Source organism: Spinacia oleracea, chromosome 5, assembly GCF_020520425.1.
Source record: "Spinacia oleracea cultivar Varoflay chromosome 5, BTI_SOV_V1, whole genome shotgun sequence".
NCBI classification, from domain to species: domain Eukaryota; kingdom Viridiplantae; phylum Streptophyta; class Magnoliopsida; order Caryophyllales; family Amaranthaceae; genus Spinacia; species Spinacia oleracea.
This window is the reverse complement of record NC_079491.1, coordinates 19,405,156-19,420,326: the sequence shown is the minus strand read 5'-3', so window position 1 is coordinate 19,420,326 and position 15,171 is coordinate 19,405,156. Positions and strand designations below refer to the sequence as shown.

The 15,171-nt window shown below is 35.9% G+C and overlaps 2 protein-coding genes across 7 annotated transcripts; one reads left to right on the top strand and one right to left on the bottom strand.

Moving 5' to 3' along the window:
- Positions 1 to 1,108: 1,108 nt before the first annotated feature.
- LOC110796431 (uncharacterized) lies at positions 1,109 to 5,235 on the bottom strand. Of its 2 annotated transcripts, none has more exons than XM_022001490.2 (2): positions 5,073 to 5,235; positions 1,109 to 1,875 (listed from the first exon to the last, which is right to left on the bottom strand). In XM_022001490.2, the coding sequence occupies exon 2, from the start codon at positions 1,852 to 1,854 to the stop codon at positions 1,324 to 1,326; it is 531 nt and encodes a 176-aa protein (XP_021857182.1). In that variant the 5' UTR covers positions 1,855 to 1,875; positions 5,073 to 5,235; the 3' UTR covers positions 1,109 to 1,323. The 2 variants fall into 2 exon arrangements, with proteins under 2 accessions (XP_021857182.1, XP_056685165.1); XM_056829187.1 differs by lacking the exon at positions 5,073 to 5,235 and adding an exon at positions 3,356 to 3,590.
- A 326-nt stretch (positions 5,236 to 5,561) lies between these two features.
- Positions 5,562 to 14,506, top strand: LOC110779867 (non-specific lipid transfer protein GPI-anchored 10). 5 transcript variants are annotated; one of them, XR_008921595.1, is made up of 6 exons: positions 5,563 to 8,370; positions 8,485 to 8,535; positions 8,787 to 10,644; positions 10,728 to 13,822; positions 13,942 to 14,037; positions 14,155 to 14,506. XR_008921595.1 is itself a non-coding variant. In XM_021984329.2 (3 exons), exons 1-3 carry the CDS (start codon positions 13,450 to 13,452, stop codon positions 14,286 to 14,288), a joined length of 603 nt encoding a protein of 200 aa, XP_021840021.1. In that variant the 5' UTR covers positions 13,293 to 13,449; the 3' UTR covers positions 14,289 to 14,506. The 5 variants fall into 5 exon arrangements, 1 of the variants encoding a protein (XP_021840021.1); XR_008921594.1 differs by having other exon boundaries at positions 5,562 to 8,370; positions 8,485 to 8,558; positions 8,787 to 13,822; XR_008921592.1 differs by having other exon boundaries at positions 5,563 to 8,535; positions 8,787 to 13,822.
- Positions 14,507 to 15,171: the final 665 nt, after the last annotated feature.

The window sequence follows — 15,171 nt, the reverse complement described above, 5'->3', positions numbered from 1 at the left end:
ATTAATTAATTAAAATATCTACGTGGCACTTAATTATTTATCTACGTGGAACTCGACTTTTTTAATTCAAAATTAATTTTGAAATTTTATTTTTCATTGATCGAATCCATTAGATTTCCTACGTGGCGCTCTAATATTGGATTAATGTTTGATTTTAAATTGTTTTTTATTTCTGATTAGTGTTTGATTTTTGACGAATTTTATTTTAGATTTACTTTTTAATTATTAGAGTGTTTGATGGAGTTGTATATATTAGTAATTAATTAATTAAAATATCTATGTGGCACCTATTTAATTATCTACGCGACAATCGATTTTTTTTTATTCAAAAATAAAGTAGAACTTATTTTTCATTGGCCGAAACCATTAGTAATCCTACGTGGCGCTCTAATAATTCAGCAAATATGCTTATTGGATTAATGTTTGATTTTTAAATTGAATTTTATTTATTTTATTTTAGATTAGTGTTTAATTTTGGATGAATTTTATTTTAGATTTATTTTTTTAATTATTATAGTGTTTGATTTTAGATGGAATTGTATATATTAGTAATTAATTAATTAATTAAAATATCTATGTGGCACCTAATTAATTATCTACGTGGCAATCGATTTTTTTAATTCAACAATAAATTAGAAATCTTATTTTTCATTGGCCGAAACCATTAGTAATCCTATGTGGCGCTCTAATAATTCAGCAAATATGCCTCCTTTATATATATATATATATATTAGATTTGGTGTATGTTAATTTGAGAGCACTTACCTTTAGAAAACAAATTAAATATATGATCGAATTGGAAATTACTTGGCATATAGGATAAATAACTTAGTATGTCTGTCTAATTGACGAACTTAAAGGATTCTTTCACTTTATGGACTAATGTGATTTGGTCAAATTGAAGTATATATACTCCCTCCATCCCAGATTAGTTGTTACATTTTCTTTTTTCATCTGTTCCAGATTAAACCCGAGCAACCCGAAAAGTAATCGGTCAAAATCCCGATTGAAAATCATTTTGTTTATAGTAATAAATGAAATTATGAGGAACTTTAAGCATAGCAAACACGTTGTTGTTACTAATGTTGGGTGTAATATCATTCAGGCATCCCTCAAAACAAATCCTTCCTTAGCAAGTTGTACATGTTTAGCCATTAACCATAAAGGTTTTGACAATCCCGTGGGCCAAAATGTTGAATCAAGTCCCAATTAGTCAGAAATAAGTACAAAAAGACGGGGTTATTTTGGCATTGTAGATAACAATATTCAGTTCAACTTACTGTCGACATACAAGTAAAACTGGAGATGCTCAAAATGATTCAACTAGAGCAATTTCCCTAGGTTTTTTGCTTTCCGAACACAATCTTGATAACTTCGGACCAAATTAGCGCATTTGAGTGAATCTTTGGTGTGCTCTTTGTAACATGCCGAACATGCCTCTCTCTCAGACTGACAGACAATAGATTTCTGCTGAGGAAGCTTGAATTCTTTCTCATGTAGTTCCTTTGATCTCTGTGTCACTTGTTTCAGCATGTTCTCTTCGTGTTTCTGCATTTTCTCCAAAACAGCTTCACTCTCCTTTAAAACAGATCGAATTGCTTCCAGTTCTGGATTTGTGGACGGAGGCACGACGGGCATAAAGAATGGAGGTTGAAGAGGCCATCCAGCTGATGGAGTTTCTTTTTGAGCTTTAGACTCGTCAGGAAGTTGCTGCTTCTGAGGTACCTTCTTCTGCGACTTCTGAGACTCCCTTGGTACCTTTGGCTTAGTTTTCTTCGGCTTTTTCTTTGACTTGTCATTGTCATCGATAATCTGACATATTAAGTTTTGACTGATTTGAATACTGTCACCCATGAAGCAGCACTAATAGAGAACCTGAAACATATGGTAATACCATCAACATCAGGTAGGCACCAAAGATTATATACTGTACAACTTTTAGCAAGTGCACTATAAATGAGGATAGTCGTAGGTTTCTCATTTACATTCCCAAATATCCTTCAAATTTCAAAGACTGCAGTTATCCTGAGCTCATTAAACAACCACAAAATCTCTTGATTCTGTACTCTTCACCACTCCAACTTTTGAAATAACCATAAAGAACAAAGTATATATTCTGAACAGAGTCAAAATTTTATTATCCATGTGAACAGACATGATGTAATAGACGCAAAGGCTAGTTTTAACTCAACTTGACTTTAACCTGAATAGCTAAGAATTTCTAAAGGGTCAGAAATAGGTGAAGTTTTTCACATATTAAGATGTCATGCAACTTCCAATAATGACACAAGAGATGGTGATGTCATTGAGTAACAAAACCAAATGGCAGGAATGTCCTGAGTTAGGTAATGTCAAAAGTTCCTTGGGCTCAACCTCCTCGATATGTTGTTAAATTATACAAGTACATAAATAAATAATTCAAACAAAACAAACAGAATACAACACTCCAGCCTAATCTGGTGTTGTTGGATAAGAGCTTGTAATGAGCTAATTTGAGGTTTAGCATAACTCATATCAGGCTCAGTCAAATCAAGTTGGACCCAAAGACTCGCAGAGCCTTCTTGGCTTAGCGCCAACCTCTTAGCACGGAAACGAGAACTGGGAATGCCAATTTTCAAATAACTAGGTCATGGGGAAATGCTGACAAAAAAAACAAAGTTCTACAAATACCTGAAAACTTAACCAAATAGGCAATCCAACAACAAGTCAAACATGACCACAAATTTGATACAACTGTAAAAAAATTACAACTGGCCCACACGAACACCAAGGTGCGGCCTCATACCATGCCACAGAGAGGCTACAGGCCCACAAGCTCACAAGTCAATAAATTGCAGAGAGATTGAGAAAAGAGATCAGCAAAGAGTAGTCAGAAACCAGTCAAGAAATGACACAACTAAGTAAAAAGAAGTTCCAGCAAAAAACACTAAACATTCTATCACAAAGGAATGCACCCAACAACCCAGTAGAATATCAAATTCTCCTAATACCAATGAACTCCAAATGATTAAAAAGGAAATTTGCATTACATTACAATGAACCCCAAATGATTGCAGACCACAGGTGAGAAAGAACAAGATAAACTTGAAAAGCTCACAGGTTCTACCGCCAGTTGAGAAATCAGAAAAAGAACAGCTTAGAAAAAATCTCTAAACAAAGAGCTACATGTCTACTTAGGACCTGCCTGGATTGTCTGGAATAAGAGGGGAATAAGTTAGGGAGGAAAAAGTATGGTGTTTATACAGGTTTGGATTGAATGTGATAATTCCATTGGATAATTAGTTCCCCTATAAATAGGGGAAACTATTCCCCCATGAAAGCTTTACCCTTCTTCTTCCTCATTTCTCATCCATACCTTTCTCTTTCTCTCTCCTCTGAAACTTCCGCAACCAGCACGCTAAATCGCTAACTCTAATTCAGCCCAATTTGGTGTTGTCGACAGCAAGATATCAAGAAATCTTCTTCTTTTGATTTAATTGAATTTGGATCTCCAACTTATGAGAATCATGTACTCATTTGAAAATTATCTTTGCTGAATCTTTTCAATTGTTCTGGAATTTATGAAATTTCTTAATAATTTGAAGATTGCCAATTTTGTTTTACAGATTTGTTTTTGGTTGATTTTGATGTGTTGTTTGTGTAAACCTGTTAGAGAGAGTAGAGAACGAGTCAGGAAAAATTACTCCTGGAATTATTCTTTGGGATACCAAAATTATATTTTAGAAATAGTTACCCCCTTAATTAGTCCCCAACTAATGATTCCCCCATGAAATTTTCTCCCCTAATTACTAACCCCAATCCACGCAACCCCTTAGTGAAAAGAACCACAACAGCTAATGAACAAGCACAAAGAAAACAACATGAGAAACAACGACAACATCAGCCCATGATGTGCAGGAACAACTTGATCTCATGAACATACATCAATCACCTCCTCCCCCCCCCCCCCCCCCCCCCCCCCGCCCAGCTGCCCGACACCTAAATTAAATTAAAAGCAATCATTAAGCCCAAAGCCAAATTTTGGGCAAGGTGTGCAATTCAATGACACTAGATTCGTAAACCAAAATGTCTAGTTACCCAACCTAACAACACCAAACAAACAAAATGAATTAAAACAAAAGCACAAACAAAGACAAACGAATAAGTGAAAACCCACACAACACCTCTCACAAAGACAAATATTTGAAGCCAAGATTGGATAAATTCAAGGTGGCGAAAGATGACGGATGGAAGGAGATAAGACATAAAGATTATATGAAGAAATTGGTTTGGAGCATATAGCCCTTGACACAGGTGAACGGAGAAAGAGGATGTTTGTCAACAACCATTGGTGATGAAAATTATTTGGTTCATGCAGGCTACCCAGTGTTAACTAATTCCCTAATCGCCTCACGAACTGCGAACCAAAAAGGCAAATTATAACATGAAAATTGCACATTTTTGTGTCTACTTTAGCAAATTAGATAGCGAAGTGCGAACCCGTGCCTAATCTCATACTAGCGAATCAGATAACAGTGAGCCGACTGCATCCTATTAGAATTAAGGATTTTACATTGTTGTTCTCAAGTAACAGCATATCTCTATGTCTAGTGGCATTCTAACTGGAAGAATCCCTTTTTTCTATTTGACAGGAAAAGCTCAATCACATCCATTCCTAAATTCTTATAACATCTGAAACTTACAGGCCACCCTTTCGGATCTTCTTAGGTCAAAACTCTTAACCAAACTGCAAGCTCATCCCTGAGCAACGGCAGGAGGGGCGCCCGCCCTTGGCCCAAGGAGAGATGAACGGTGATAATCGAATCATATCAACAAGAATTAAACGAATTTGAAGTAGAATTTTGAAGTGGGTATAGACTAATTAGACATAAAACAACACCAAAACAAACCCAAAAGAATATGTTTAACAATTTGAAACCCATCCTATCAGAAAAATCGAATCATATGAAAACAAAGATAACAAAAAATCCAACAGAATATAAATCACAATTCAGAAAATTACATTTTAGAATCAATAGAAATACAATTAAATCAACAGAAGAAATGGATGGAAAATAGTTGTAGATAATTACCGAGAATAGAAGCAACAGAGAAGGAAAGGTGGAAGCGCCGGCGACTAGAGATACAACTACAACTACAAATTGCTGATTATGTTGGAGGGTTTCAAGATGAGGAAGGAGATGCAGCTGCGAGCCTGCGACTGCAACAATGCGAATTGGAGTTGAAGAGAGACACAATTTTTTTTTTCTTTTTTTTTTTTCTTTATAATTCTTGGATTACACTTAAAAAAAATTAATTGTACACTGGGGTAAAAGTTAACACAAAATATTTAAAAGTAAGGAAAAATTGGCATAAATAATCCCAATTTTCACGCATCTTCTAAAAATAATCCCAACTTTTAATTATTTTATAATAATCCAAACTTTAGGGGTTACCTTCTCAAAATAATCCGAATTCTTTTTTTCTTGTCTTTACTAATCCATTTTGGGTCTATTATACATAGGCAAATTGATAGTTTAGATTATTTTGAGAAGGAAACCCCTAAAGTTTGGATTATTCTAAAATAATTCAAAGTTTGGATTATTTTGAGAAGATGAGTGAAAGGTGGGATTATTTATGTCAAAGGTGGGATTATTTATGAAAGATGAGTTAAGCTTATATAGGTAAAAGTTATTTATTTTTTAGTGATAAATTTTTTCATTTCAGTAAAACTTATTTCTTCAAAACCACTAATAATGTATAAAATTAACCATTTCTATCAACTTTTTTTTTACTAATATAAAAGTTAATCAAAATTAGGTTAAAGTTACAAAAAAAATGGATAAAAGTTATGTTGGTGTACAATAAATTTATTGTACACCTTGTGCGCGCAAGACCTTTTGTTATACTTATGGCCTATGGGTAATAATTACTTGCACAGTGTTTGGAATACAAATATGGTGAATTGTATGAAATGTGAAAAATCAAAACTATGAAAATGTATTAAAAAAAAATTACTTTATATTAGATCTGATAAAAAAAAAGGTAGGCTGGGTCACGACCTAAATCAGCCAATGCCAAGTTTTCGGCCGATTTTATGTTTCAAAACCCGCTATTTCGGGCAAAAAATTGAGTATTTTAGGTCGGGACAGACCTGAAAAACGTGCCTACATTTTTTGCCTAAAAGCCGCTAATTTTGGGGATAGGCCAACATGTGGGACTCAAGTTGATCAAGTCTACTACGAAGTATATATTAGTTTTGTTTAATAGTTTAATGAGAGAAATTGAAAATAGTTTATCGGAACTAGAAACCTACTAGGATTCAACTTATCTAATTCTATTAGAATTAGATTCAAATTAAATTTATTAGTTTTAGTGTTTTGCATAACAACTAATTCTAGTAGTTTAAGAAAAATATTCTAATCGGATAAATCCTAAACACTTAAGGATTCGAAACACGCACGAACACTACGACACACACGAAGCCCGCAAGGGGCCCTGCCCGCGCGTGCGGTGGGTTGGCTCGGCCCAGCAGCTGGTACGCGGCCCACGAAGGGCGCGCCAGCCTGCTGGCCTTGCCGCTTGCTGGGCCTGGCCTTACTTCATTGCTTGGCTGGGCCTTGCATGCTTGGCGGGCTGCTTGCTCGCCTGCTGTGCTTGCGCGGGCTTCGCTAGGCGCGGGCCTAGCTTCGTGTTGGGCCTTGCGTCTAGCAAGCTCGTCCGATGTTTATTTCGTACGTTGCGCTTCCGATTAATTTTCCGATTCCGGAATTCATTTCCGATTCGAACAATATTTAATATTTCCGATTCCGGAATTAATTTCCGTTTCGAACAAATATTTAATATTTCCGATTCCGGAATTAATTTCCGTTTCGAACAAATATTTAATATTTCCGATTCCGACAATATTTCCGTTTTCGGCAATATTTCCGATTCCGGCAATATTTCCATTACCGGTAATATTTTCCGATACGTACCATGTTTCCGTTTCCGGCAACATCTGCAACTTCGATAATATTTATATTTCCGATACGATCCATATTTCCGTTTCCGGCAATATCATCGTTTTCGGAGTATTCATAATTTGCCTTTTGACGATTTCAGCTCCCACTGGAACCGAGATCAGTCGATTCCGAATATTCATAAATGGAGTATTTAATTCACTTAAATACTTGATCCGTTCACGTACTATTTGTGTGACCCTACGGGTTCAGTCAAGAGTAAGTTGTGGATTAATATTATTAATTCCACTTGAACTGAAGCGGCCTCTAGCTAGGCATACAGTTCACTAGCTTGATCTCACTGAATTATTAACTTGCATAATTAATTAATACTGAACCGCATTTATTAGACTTAGCATTGAATGCATACTTGGACCAAGGGCATTTATTTCCTTCACACACCCCGCTTGTTAACTGGCAATGTCCAGGTTATCTCAATAGCATATTGATAAGGAACAATGGGAGTAATATCACTTGAGTCTTACGTTTCATCACAAGTCTTAAAGGATTAAAATAAAATGTCAATGTTTGGTTGCTTGTATTTATGTCTTGTTGTTGTGTCTTGAGTTCACCTTGTGCATAAAATATTAATTAACGTAAAGTGCAACCCGAAGGAGCTTCAAAACTCTTGGAACGTATATACTTTGAGTATGAACAATGGGAGGAGTCTTGCCGGAAAACTTGTATTCCTTGATTGATACAAGACGTTGTTTCATTCTTTATTTTAAGCGCGGGAATTCCGTCGGTATGGTCCGACAGTCGGCATGGTCCGATATTTATTATTTTGGTGTGTGGTTGGCTTCCATTAGATTTTTTACGTGGCTCTCTAATATTGGATTCGTGTTTGATTTTGGATTGAATTTTATTTTAGATTAGTGTTTGATTTTAATTGGATGAATTTTATTTTAGATTTTTTTTAATTATTAGAGTGTTTGATTTTGGATAGAGTTGTATATATTAGTAATTAATTAATTAAAATATCCATGTGACACCTAATTAATTATCTACGTAGCACTCGATTTTTTTAATTCAAAAATAAATTAGAAATGTTTTTTTTCATTGGCCGAAACATTAGTAATCCTAGGTGGCGCTCTAATATTTCAGCAAATATGCCTCCGGAAGCTAGGGTCTGACATAATAACAAATCACTAAAAAGTAGAGTAAAAACAATACTCCGTAGTACTCCGTATATAATACTGACTCCTTAACTCTAGACCCCGAAAAAGAAAAAAAAGAAACTCTAGACCCTAATATAAAAGTATATAATGCTCTAAACCAAAGTAGGCTACAGGCGATTGTCATTGTAAATTCTGTTTTTGAACGGCGTTTCCAGTTTCCTCCCCACACACAGACAAGGCCGTGAGGGCTCTTGAGCAAGGTCCGGCAGAAGGTAGGATTTCAATTTGTGAAGGTTCTATTTCGGCACGATAGGTGTAGTGTTTCAATTTTAATCCAATTTAAATGGTTTTTTTTCTTTATTAATCGAGTGTTTTTTATTGATTAGGTTACCGGAAAATTTCAAGGGTTTCAGTTTGCGAAAGATAATTTAAATCAGGTGGTTATCCGAAAATTTTCAAGGTGACACTTTGTTAGTAGAGGATTTGGACGATTAGTGTTTCACTTTCCATCCGAGTTTTATTGATTTTATTTTTAAAAATTTGGTAATCGAGTAGTCTTTATTTCCAACGTTTTGATTGAATTTCCCGAAATATTTTAGGGGTTAGGGTTTCAATTTCAATTTGAATGGATTGATATTTATTTTTTCTTAGAATTTTGTGATTTATTGGATGATTTAAAATATTTCAGGAATGATTCATTCAAGAAATCCGGTTAGGAAGGACGCAAATATGTCAAAAGGTTGTCCGATTGGCAAATTTCTTGACGTTAAATTTTTGTTATCCGGTGGTATGAATAGCCGAATAAGTGAAGAAAAAAGAATAAAAACGGGAATAATAATGGTTATCTAGTTCGCAATGATATCCGTTCAAGAAAAGATCCAGTGAAGATTGAGACATTGGAAAAAAAATACATATTGGTTTGTTGTTTGAATGTCACCGATGTCTGCAGCGAGTCTGATTCAATCTATCTACAAAACATGATAACTACATGTTCCAAGTTGTATTACTCTCGGGCCGATTTTGAGATTGTAGTGGTTCCAAAGATTACTAACTTGCCCAATAAAGAGATGGAGATGGTGTTGTCCTTGTTCCGGACTCGTGTCGTTGTAACTTCATATGCGAGCGCATTGACTTATGTGATGCTGATTTCTTTAAATGTGTCGTTCTGAATGGCAAAGGAAACATTTTGCTGAATGGACGTCCAGACTTTTCTTTCAAGCATCTTCATGAGTTTTTCGCAGAGAGTTCCATGGATTTTATAGGTTTCTTTGACAAGCTAGTAAAAACAACATGGCCTGTGATCAAGGGGCAGGAAATGGATTCCCAGACCCTCTTATATTTAAATGGTAATCCTGTAGCTAAAAAATTGGGAGCTGTTTTACCCAAATATCCTGATGATGTTTCTGAATCAAAAGCAGGTTTGCAATCTATCATTGAGATTGGGCAGTCGTTTAATGTTATATCCTTGTTGTCTGGTGATGGTGAGATGAATTACCTTGATCGAATTTGTGGCGATCGAGTTGAAGTTGAGGAGAAGATGTTTAGTAACAAGAACATTATGGTTTGTTGTTTTCATGTGCCTATCTTCCGTGTAGACGATGATTCTCTGTATCTCCAGTCTCTGATAAATACATGTTCTGAATTGTATTCTAAAGACAATCTTGAGATGGTAGTGGTAGCAAAGATGAACACTTTGGCCAATTATGAGGGTATTTTCGATCACTTCTTGTCTGGGTTTCCTACTTGGTGTCTTGCGGTACCGTTTGAGGACTCAAAACGCCGTGACTTTATATGCAGGTACCTTAACCTTGGTCATGGTAGTTTTAAATGTCTCCTTTTGAATTCCAATGGAAGTGTTTTGCTCCATGAAAATGGTTGTCTTCCTAGTGTTGTATTGAATTATGGAGCTGAGGCCTTTCCCTTTACTCAAGATTGTCTACACAAACTTGGCTAACCGGACATCCCATATTGGAAAACTTCCTCTACGTCCACGCTTGAGGGACTTTTGCAGTGCAATTCCTCTTTTGTTCTTGGTAAAACTAATCCATCAATATCATCGACATGTATCTCACAACTCAAAGGGAAGGTTGTTGGGTTGTACTTGTGTTGGGAAGGAGATTTTATTCCGAAGCTGAATGACGTCTATAAACAATGCAAAAAGAAGTCGCTGGCATTTGAAATAGTGCTGGTTTACATGCCCTTTGGTGACTGTCTTGACCTTGAGGTATTCATGGGCAAAATTGATAGTATGTTGCGGGATTGTAACGCATGTTGGTGGTGTTTTCCGTTTAACAACTCTGTAAGCCACAGACTGGGTCGACTTGCCTTTGGCTGCAGGGAGGATAGGCTCATCATTGTGGGACCCAATGGTGAATTTGTAGATCCTTATGGAAGAGAGGTGATGAACAGTTAAGGATGTGATTATTATCCGTTCACTAGAGAGGCCCTTGTCCAAAGGAAAGTGAACAATTTAAAGGCACTTAAGTTGGAGTCATTATTTGTTCACTGCAATGATACTTTTCTGCATCTGGTGCAAGAACTACAAGGTAAGAATATACTTGTTTTTCTTGATTCTCTTTCCCAGTTTGAGCTTTCTTTGGAACTAAATCGATGGTATCAAAACATGAAGAAACAGGAATCTTCCTCTTCCTTTGAGGTGGTGTTTGTTCGGCTATATAGAAGGCATGTTAATATAGTGGATACTGATTCAAGCTTATCTGAATCAATGCCTTGGTTGGTATGCCCATTTGACCCTGATCACTCAACTTTTGTTGAGAAGAAACTATTTGGTGAGAGAGGAGTATCTAATGCCCTTGTCGGATTTGATCAAAATGGCCGGATTTGTACACTTGACGCTCGAGAACGTCTAGAGAGTAAGGGCTCAGCTGCTTTTCCATTTGATGATAATCTGCGCCAGGATGTCATTGATCAACTCCGTTGTCACGCATTCCATGACTTCATGAATTATTTTCAATAGTAATATCATCTCCTTAACTTTCGACTTTTCTTTAATTATATAACTTGTAATTAGGAATTCAATTGGTGCTTCACCATGGTTGACTTTTACCACTATAACCGTTACTTCTCTAACCGTTACTTTGACTCTTAATATCTCAAATTGCGTGCAAGTAAAAATTACAAAAAATATATATCGATACGAATCTAACATGACCACATATGACTAATATTTAATTACGTACGAATCACAACAAATGGACAAAGTCGTAGTGTGAATAGTGCAGAAAAAAAATAGTGCGATATTTCTAAAATGGAGGAAGTATACGAAGGTGTATGTATCAGAAGTTGTGGTTTTCAACCCATACAAACATTAAAATATACTAAGACCAAGACTGGGGTGGCATCACCACATTAAATGGTTCTTGATGTTGATAATTTTGAGGACTAACTTGTTGAATCTCCAAAATTTCTACCCTTCGATTTGTTTTCTTTCTGATCTTGATTGCCACATCTTGAGGGATGAAATTTCCAAATACTATCACACTACTCGTTTTGTTCTCGATCATGTGAGTTTCTATTTCTTCACACAAAAAAAGTACAAAAAAGAATTAGCAAATTAAAGCCACATATTGGCTTTAATTAATGCATAATACAAAACCTACGTTACCTTTCTGTGGTCTAATCGACATGATTATTGTATTTGTTTCGTTGTACAAGAAGCCACAAAAGGAAAATGGTGCAGACTACTATTGTGGGTTTAACTAATTTTAAATTCACGACTTTTCTAAAATTTGGTGACTTTCAAAGTTGTAAAACCAAAAATTGAAAACCGGTAATGATATTGAACGGGGCAAAGAAGTAATGCTTACCACGAATATGAAGAAGTGCTTGTTTAACCTTCCTGTAGCAACCATTACAATCAATTTTGATCCTCAAGATCATGCAAAAGTACTGCTAAAAACAGTTGAAAATGACATAATTATTAAGAATGGTTTATTCTAGACACAAAAATAATACATGATGGAGCATGGAGATTACCTTCTCTTTCATGAAGCCAGAAATTAGGAAGATATTGATGAATGATGGATGAATGTGTGAACAAACTGTGTATGTTAAAAGCTACTGTAAAAAGCAGAAGCAAGTAAACATATAACACTACAAGAATCCGCGTTCTTAACAACCGTACCAAACCCAGTCAGGAAACCAACGAAAAAATCATGGATACTTTGGTTCATTTGTTCTGTACTAGTAAAAGTCATGTATACTTTTTTATGTAAAAATGAGGGAATCTGGTTCTATTTTGGGGTCTAGCTAGCTAGGTAAATGACTAAATGCCATTAACTTTTAAAGATACATATCTTAAAGGCAGGCAGAGAGAATTATTTGCTTTAAGCAGCATTTTCCCAGCCTAGCTTGTTCCGGCCTCCACAGCCAATCCATGATGATTCTTTCTATGTTCCAAAATGGTAGACGGACAAGACTTTACCGACTACAGAGTATATGACTAAGCTAGTTGACATCTACTAGACAAAACTGAATTATATATTAGTCGATATTACAAGTTTATAACGGGTAATAGTTCAGGAAGAAAAGTATTCCTCCACTTTTATACAAGTGTTGTGTTTGAACTTCGGCTGAAATTTTGTTATGAGTGATCTGATTACAAAAGAAAGCTGATAATATATACAGTATGGAGTACAAATCTGGCAGTATAAATTTAGTCTAAAAGTGATTTATCGTTAATGCCGGACTACAGAAAAGCGAAAAACACTTGGAAAGAAACGAGTAGCCTCAGACGGTGTCAGACCTCTAACCAAACATTTTGTTCTGATCAATTAGATTTTTGCTTTCACGCTTTTTGTTTAACTAATACTAAGTCTTACAAATAAGAGCTTATTATAAAACCGTCTTTTATAAGAATTGCCCTAAGAAACGGGTGAAAAGTGTTGTTAAACACGAAGTATGAATGTAAGAATGTCTTTTTTACAACTTTGTTAATACATAGAAGAATGTTTTTAGAAAATGAGGAATCAGATCAGAATAAATACAGTCTGCTATTCTGGAAGGAAAATAGAGGAAGTGTTTGTTAACTGGAAAATACAGTCTGTATGTTAATTGTGATATTCCATGGTCAAAATAGAGAACTGATAATCAGTTTGTCATGAAAGTCAGAGGTTTACAATCACAGATAGTTGTCAAGGTTTGTTATTTTGAAAGGAAAATAAGAGATGCATGTGGATGTAACACACAACAGGCATGTAGCTACTCACACTCACCATATGCATTTTCTTCTCTACTCGACGACTCCTATATATATTTACCCAAGTCTTAGCACCAGTTGACAGACCTCCATCTTAATCAAAACCTAGAAAACACAAAAAAGTAACAGAAAAATGGCCATTTCATCTGGAAAAATCCTCACTCATACCACCATTGCTCCCTTGATTTTCCTCGTATCCTTCCTTACCTTAAGCCACTCACAAATAACTCCAAGTACCCCTTCAGAATCAGAACCCACCATGGCAGAGTGTGGGACACGCCTCCTTGTATTGGCACCTTGTGCCCCTTTTGTGCAGGGGCAGTCCCCAGAACCTACAGTGCAGTGCTGTAACAACCTGATGCAAGTGTATAACTTGGAGCGAGGTTGCCTTTGCCTCTTTCTCAACGGCACTGCCTTGGCCTCTCTCCCTATCAACTCTACCCTCGCTCTTCAGTTGCCTGGCCTATGCAGTCCACAAATTGACCCCTCTACTTGCTCAACTTCAGGTACTGTATCCCTAACTTCTTACTGTTTAGCTTCTTACTGTTTATATTAGCTAACATGTTTTTTGTCAATTTAGTTAACTAACATGTTGAAGCCTTCTTTGTTTTCTCTTGACTAAAAGGTGGAGCAGCACCTCCTACATCATCAGCACCTCCTACATCAGCCGCATCACCAGCATCGCCAGTTTCATACACAAGGAATCCAACTGTTGGTGCAGGTAAAATTCCGGAATTTTATTTGTACTTGAAAATTTCTGAACTTCACTTTTCTGCTACTTATTTCAGCTACTATTGAGTTGACAATCTTTATTTAATTACATCTTCTGATTGTTTAGGAGCTCCAACTGTTACTATTTCACCAAGCACGGTCAAATTTGGGTTGAAGAATAGCTCAGCTTACAAGTTAGCCTCCTGTCAATGGGGAGTTGCAATAGCAATGGTCTTTCTACTGTTACAAAAGTTACTCTGATTAGGTTAATCACACTGGAACTGGACGATCGTTTTGATTATGGCTGTTGAGTAGTGAAGCAACTGAGATGTAGTGAGTAGTAGTAGTTATATTTAGCTTGGAGAATTTAGCAAGACAGTATTTCTTTGTCCATTTTATTTATGGTTTCATTCTAGTTAAGAAGTCAGAACCATTGTTATCAATCGATTCAGAAACAAGAGTTTACATTTTCAAAGAAATTTAGATGTCATATAGTTATCTGATCCACCACATTAGTTAACTCTCAACACTCTCACCCCCAGAAACGACCCCACACTCCCCTGAAGGAAGAACGAATTGTAGAAGAAATACTGGGAAATCAAGTTTAACAATCACGGTGAGGTTAAAAAAAAAAGGATACTCATTTATAAAACTGCAAAAGATTTTTCTGATTAATCGCGCCTTATAAACACAATGATTTGCTGTGGCTGAAAAAAGGAAAGCCACCATTGCTGCTGCTGGTCACAGAGCATGATTAAAATCCCATCTACTTCATTTATCTGAGTCAGGAAAACAATATTTCAAACTCAAGGAAGCAAGAAACTAAAGTAGCTAGATGTTCATTTAATCCAAATTCCTCTTCCACAAACAATAGGTGTTCCACATTCTGAATCCTCAAGTCTGAAAGTATAGATCTTTGATTGCACGGAAAACAAACCAAGAGCTGCAATATCATATTTCAGTGAAGAAACAGAGACTAAAATCTAACATCTACCCTTGCAGTTTATTCACCAAGTTTTCTTGGAATTGGGTTGGGATAGTATGAGCTAGAGTGCAATTTCGGCAGTCCAGCTTGTTTTCTTCCCTTATCAAAAAACAAATAGACGAATAAACAAAAAAAATAAAAAGATTATGTAACCCTGAA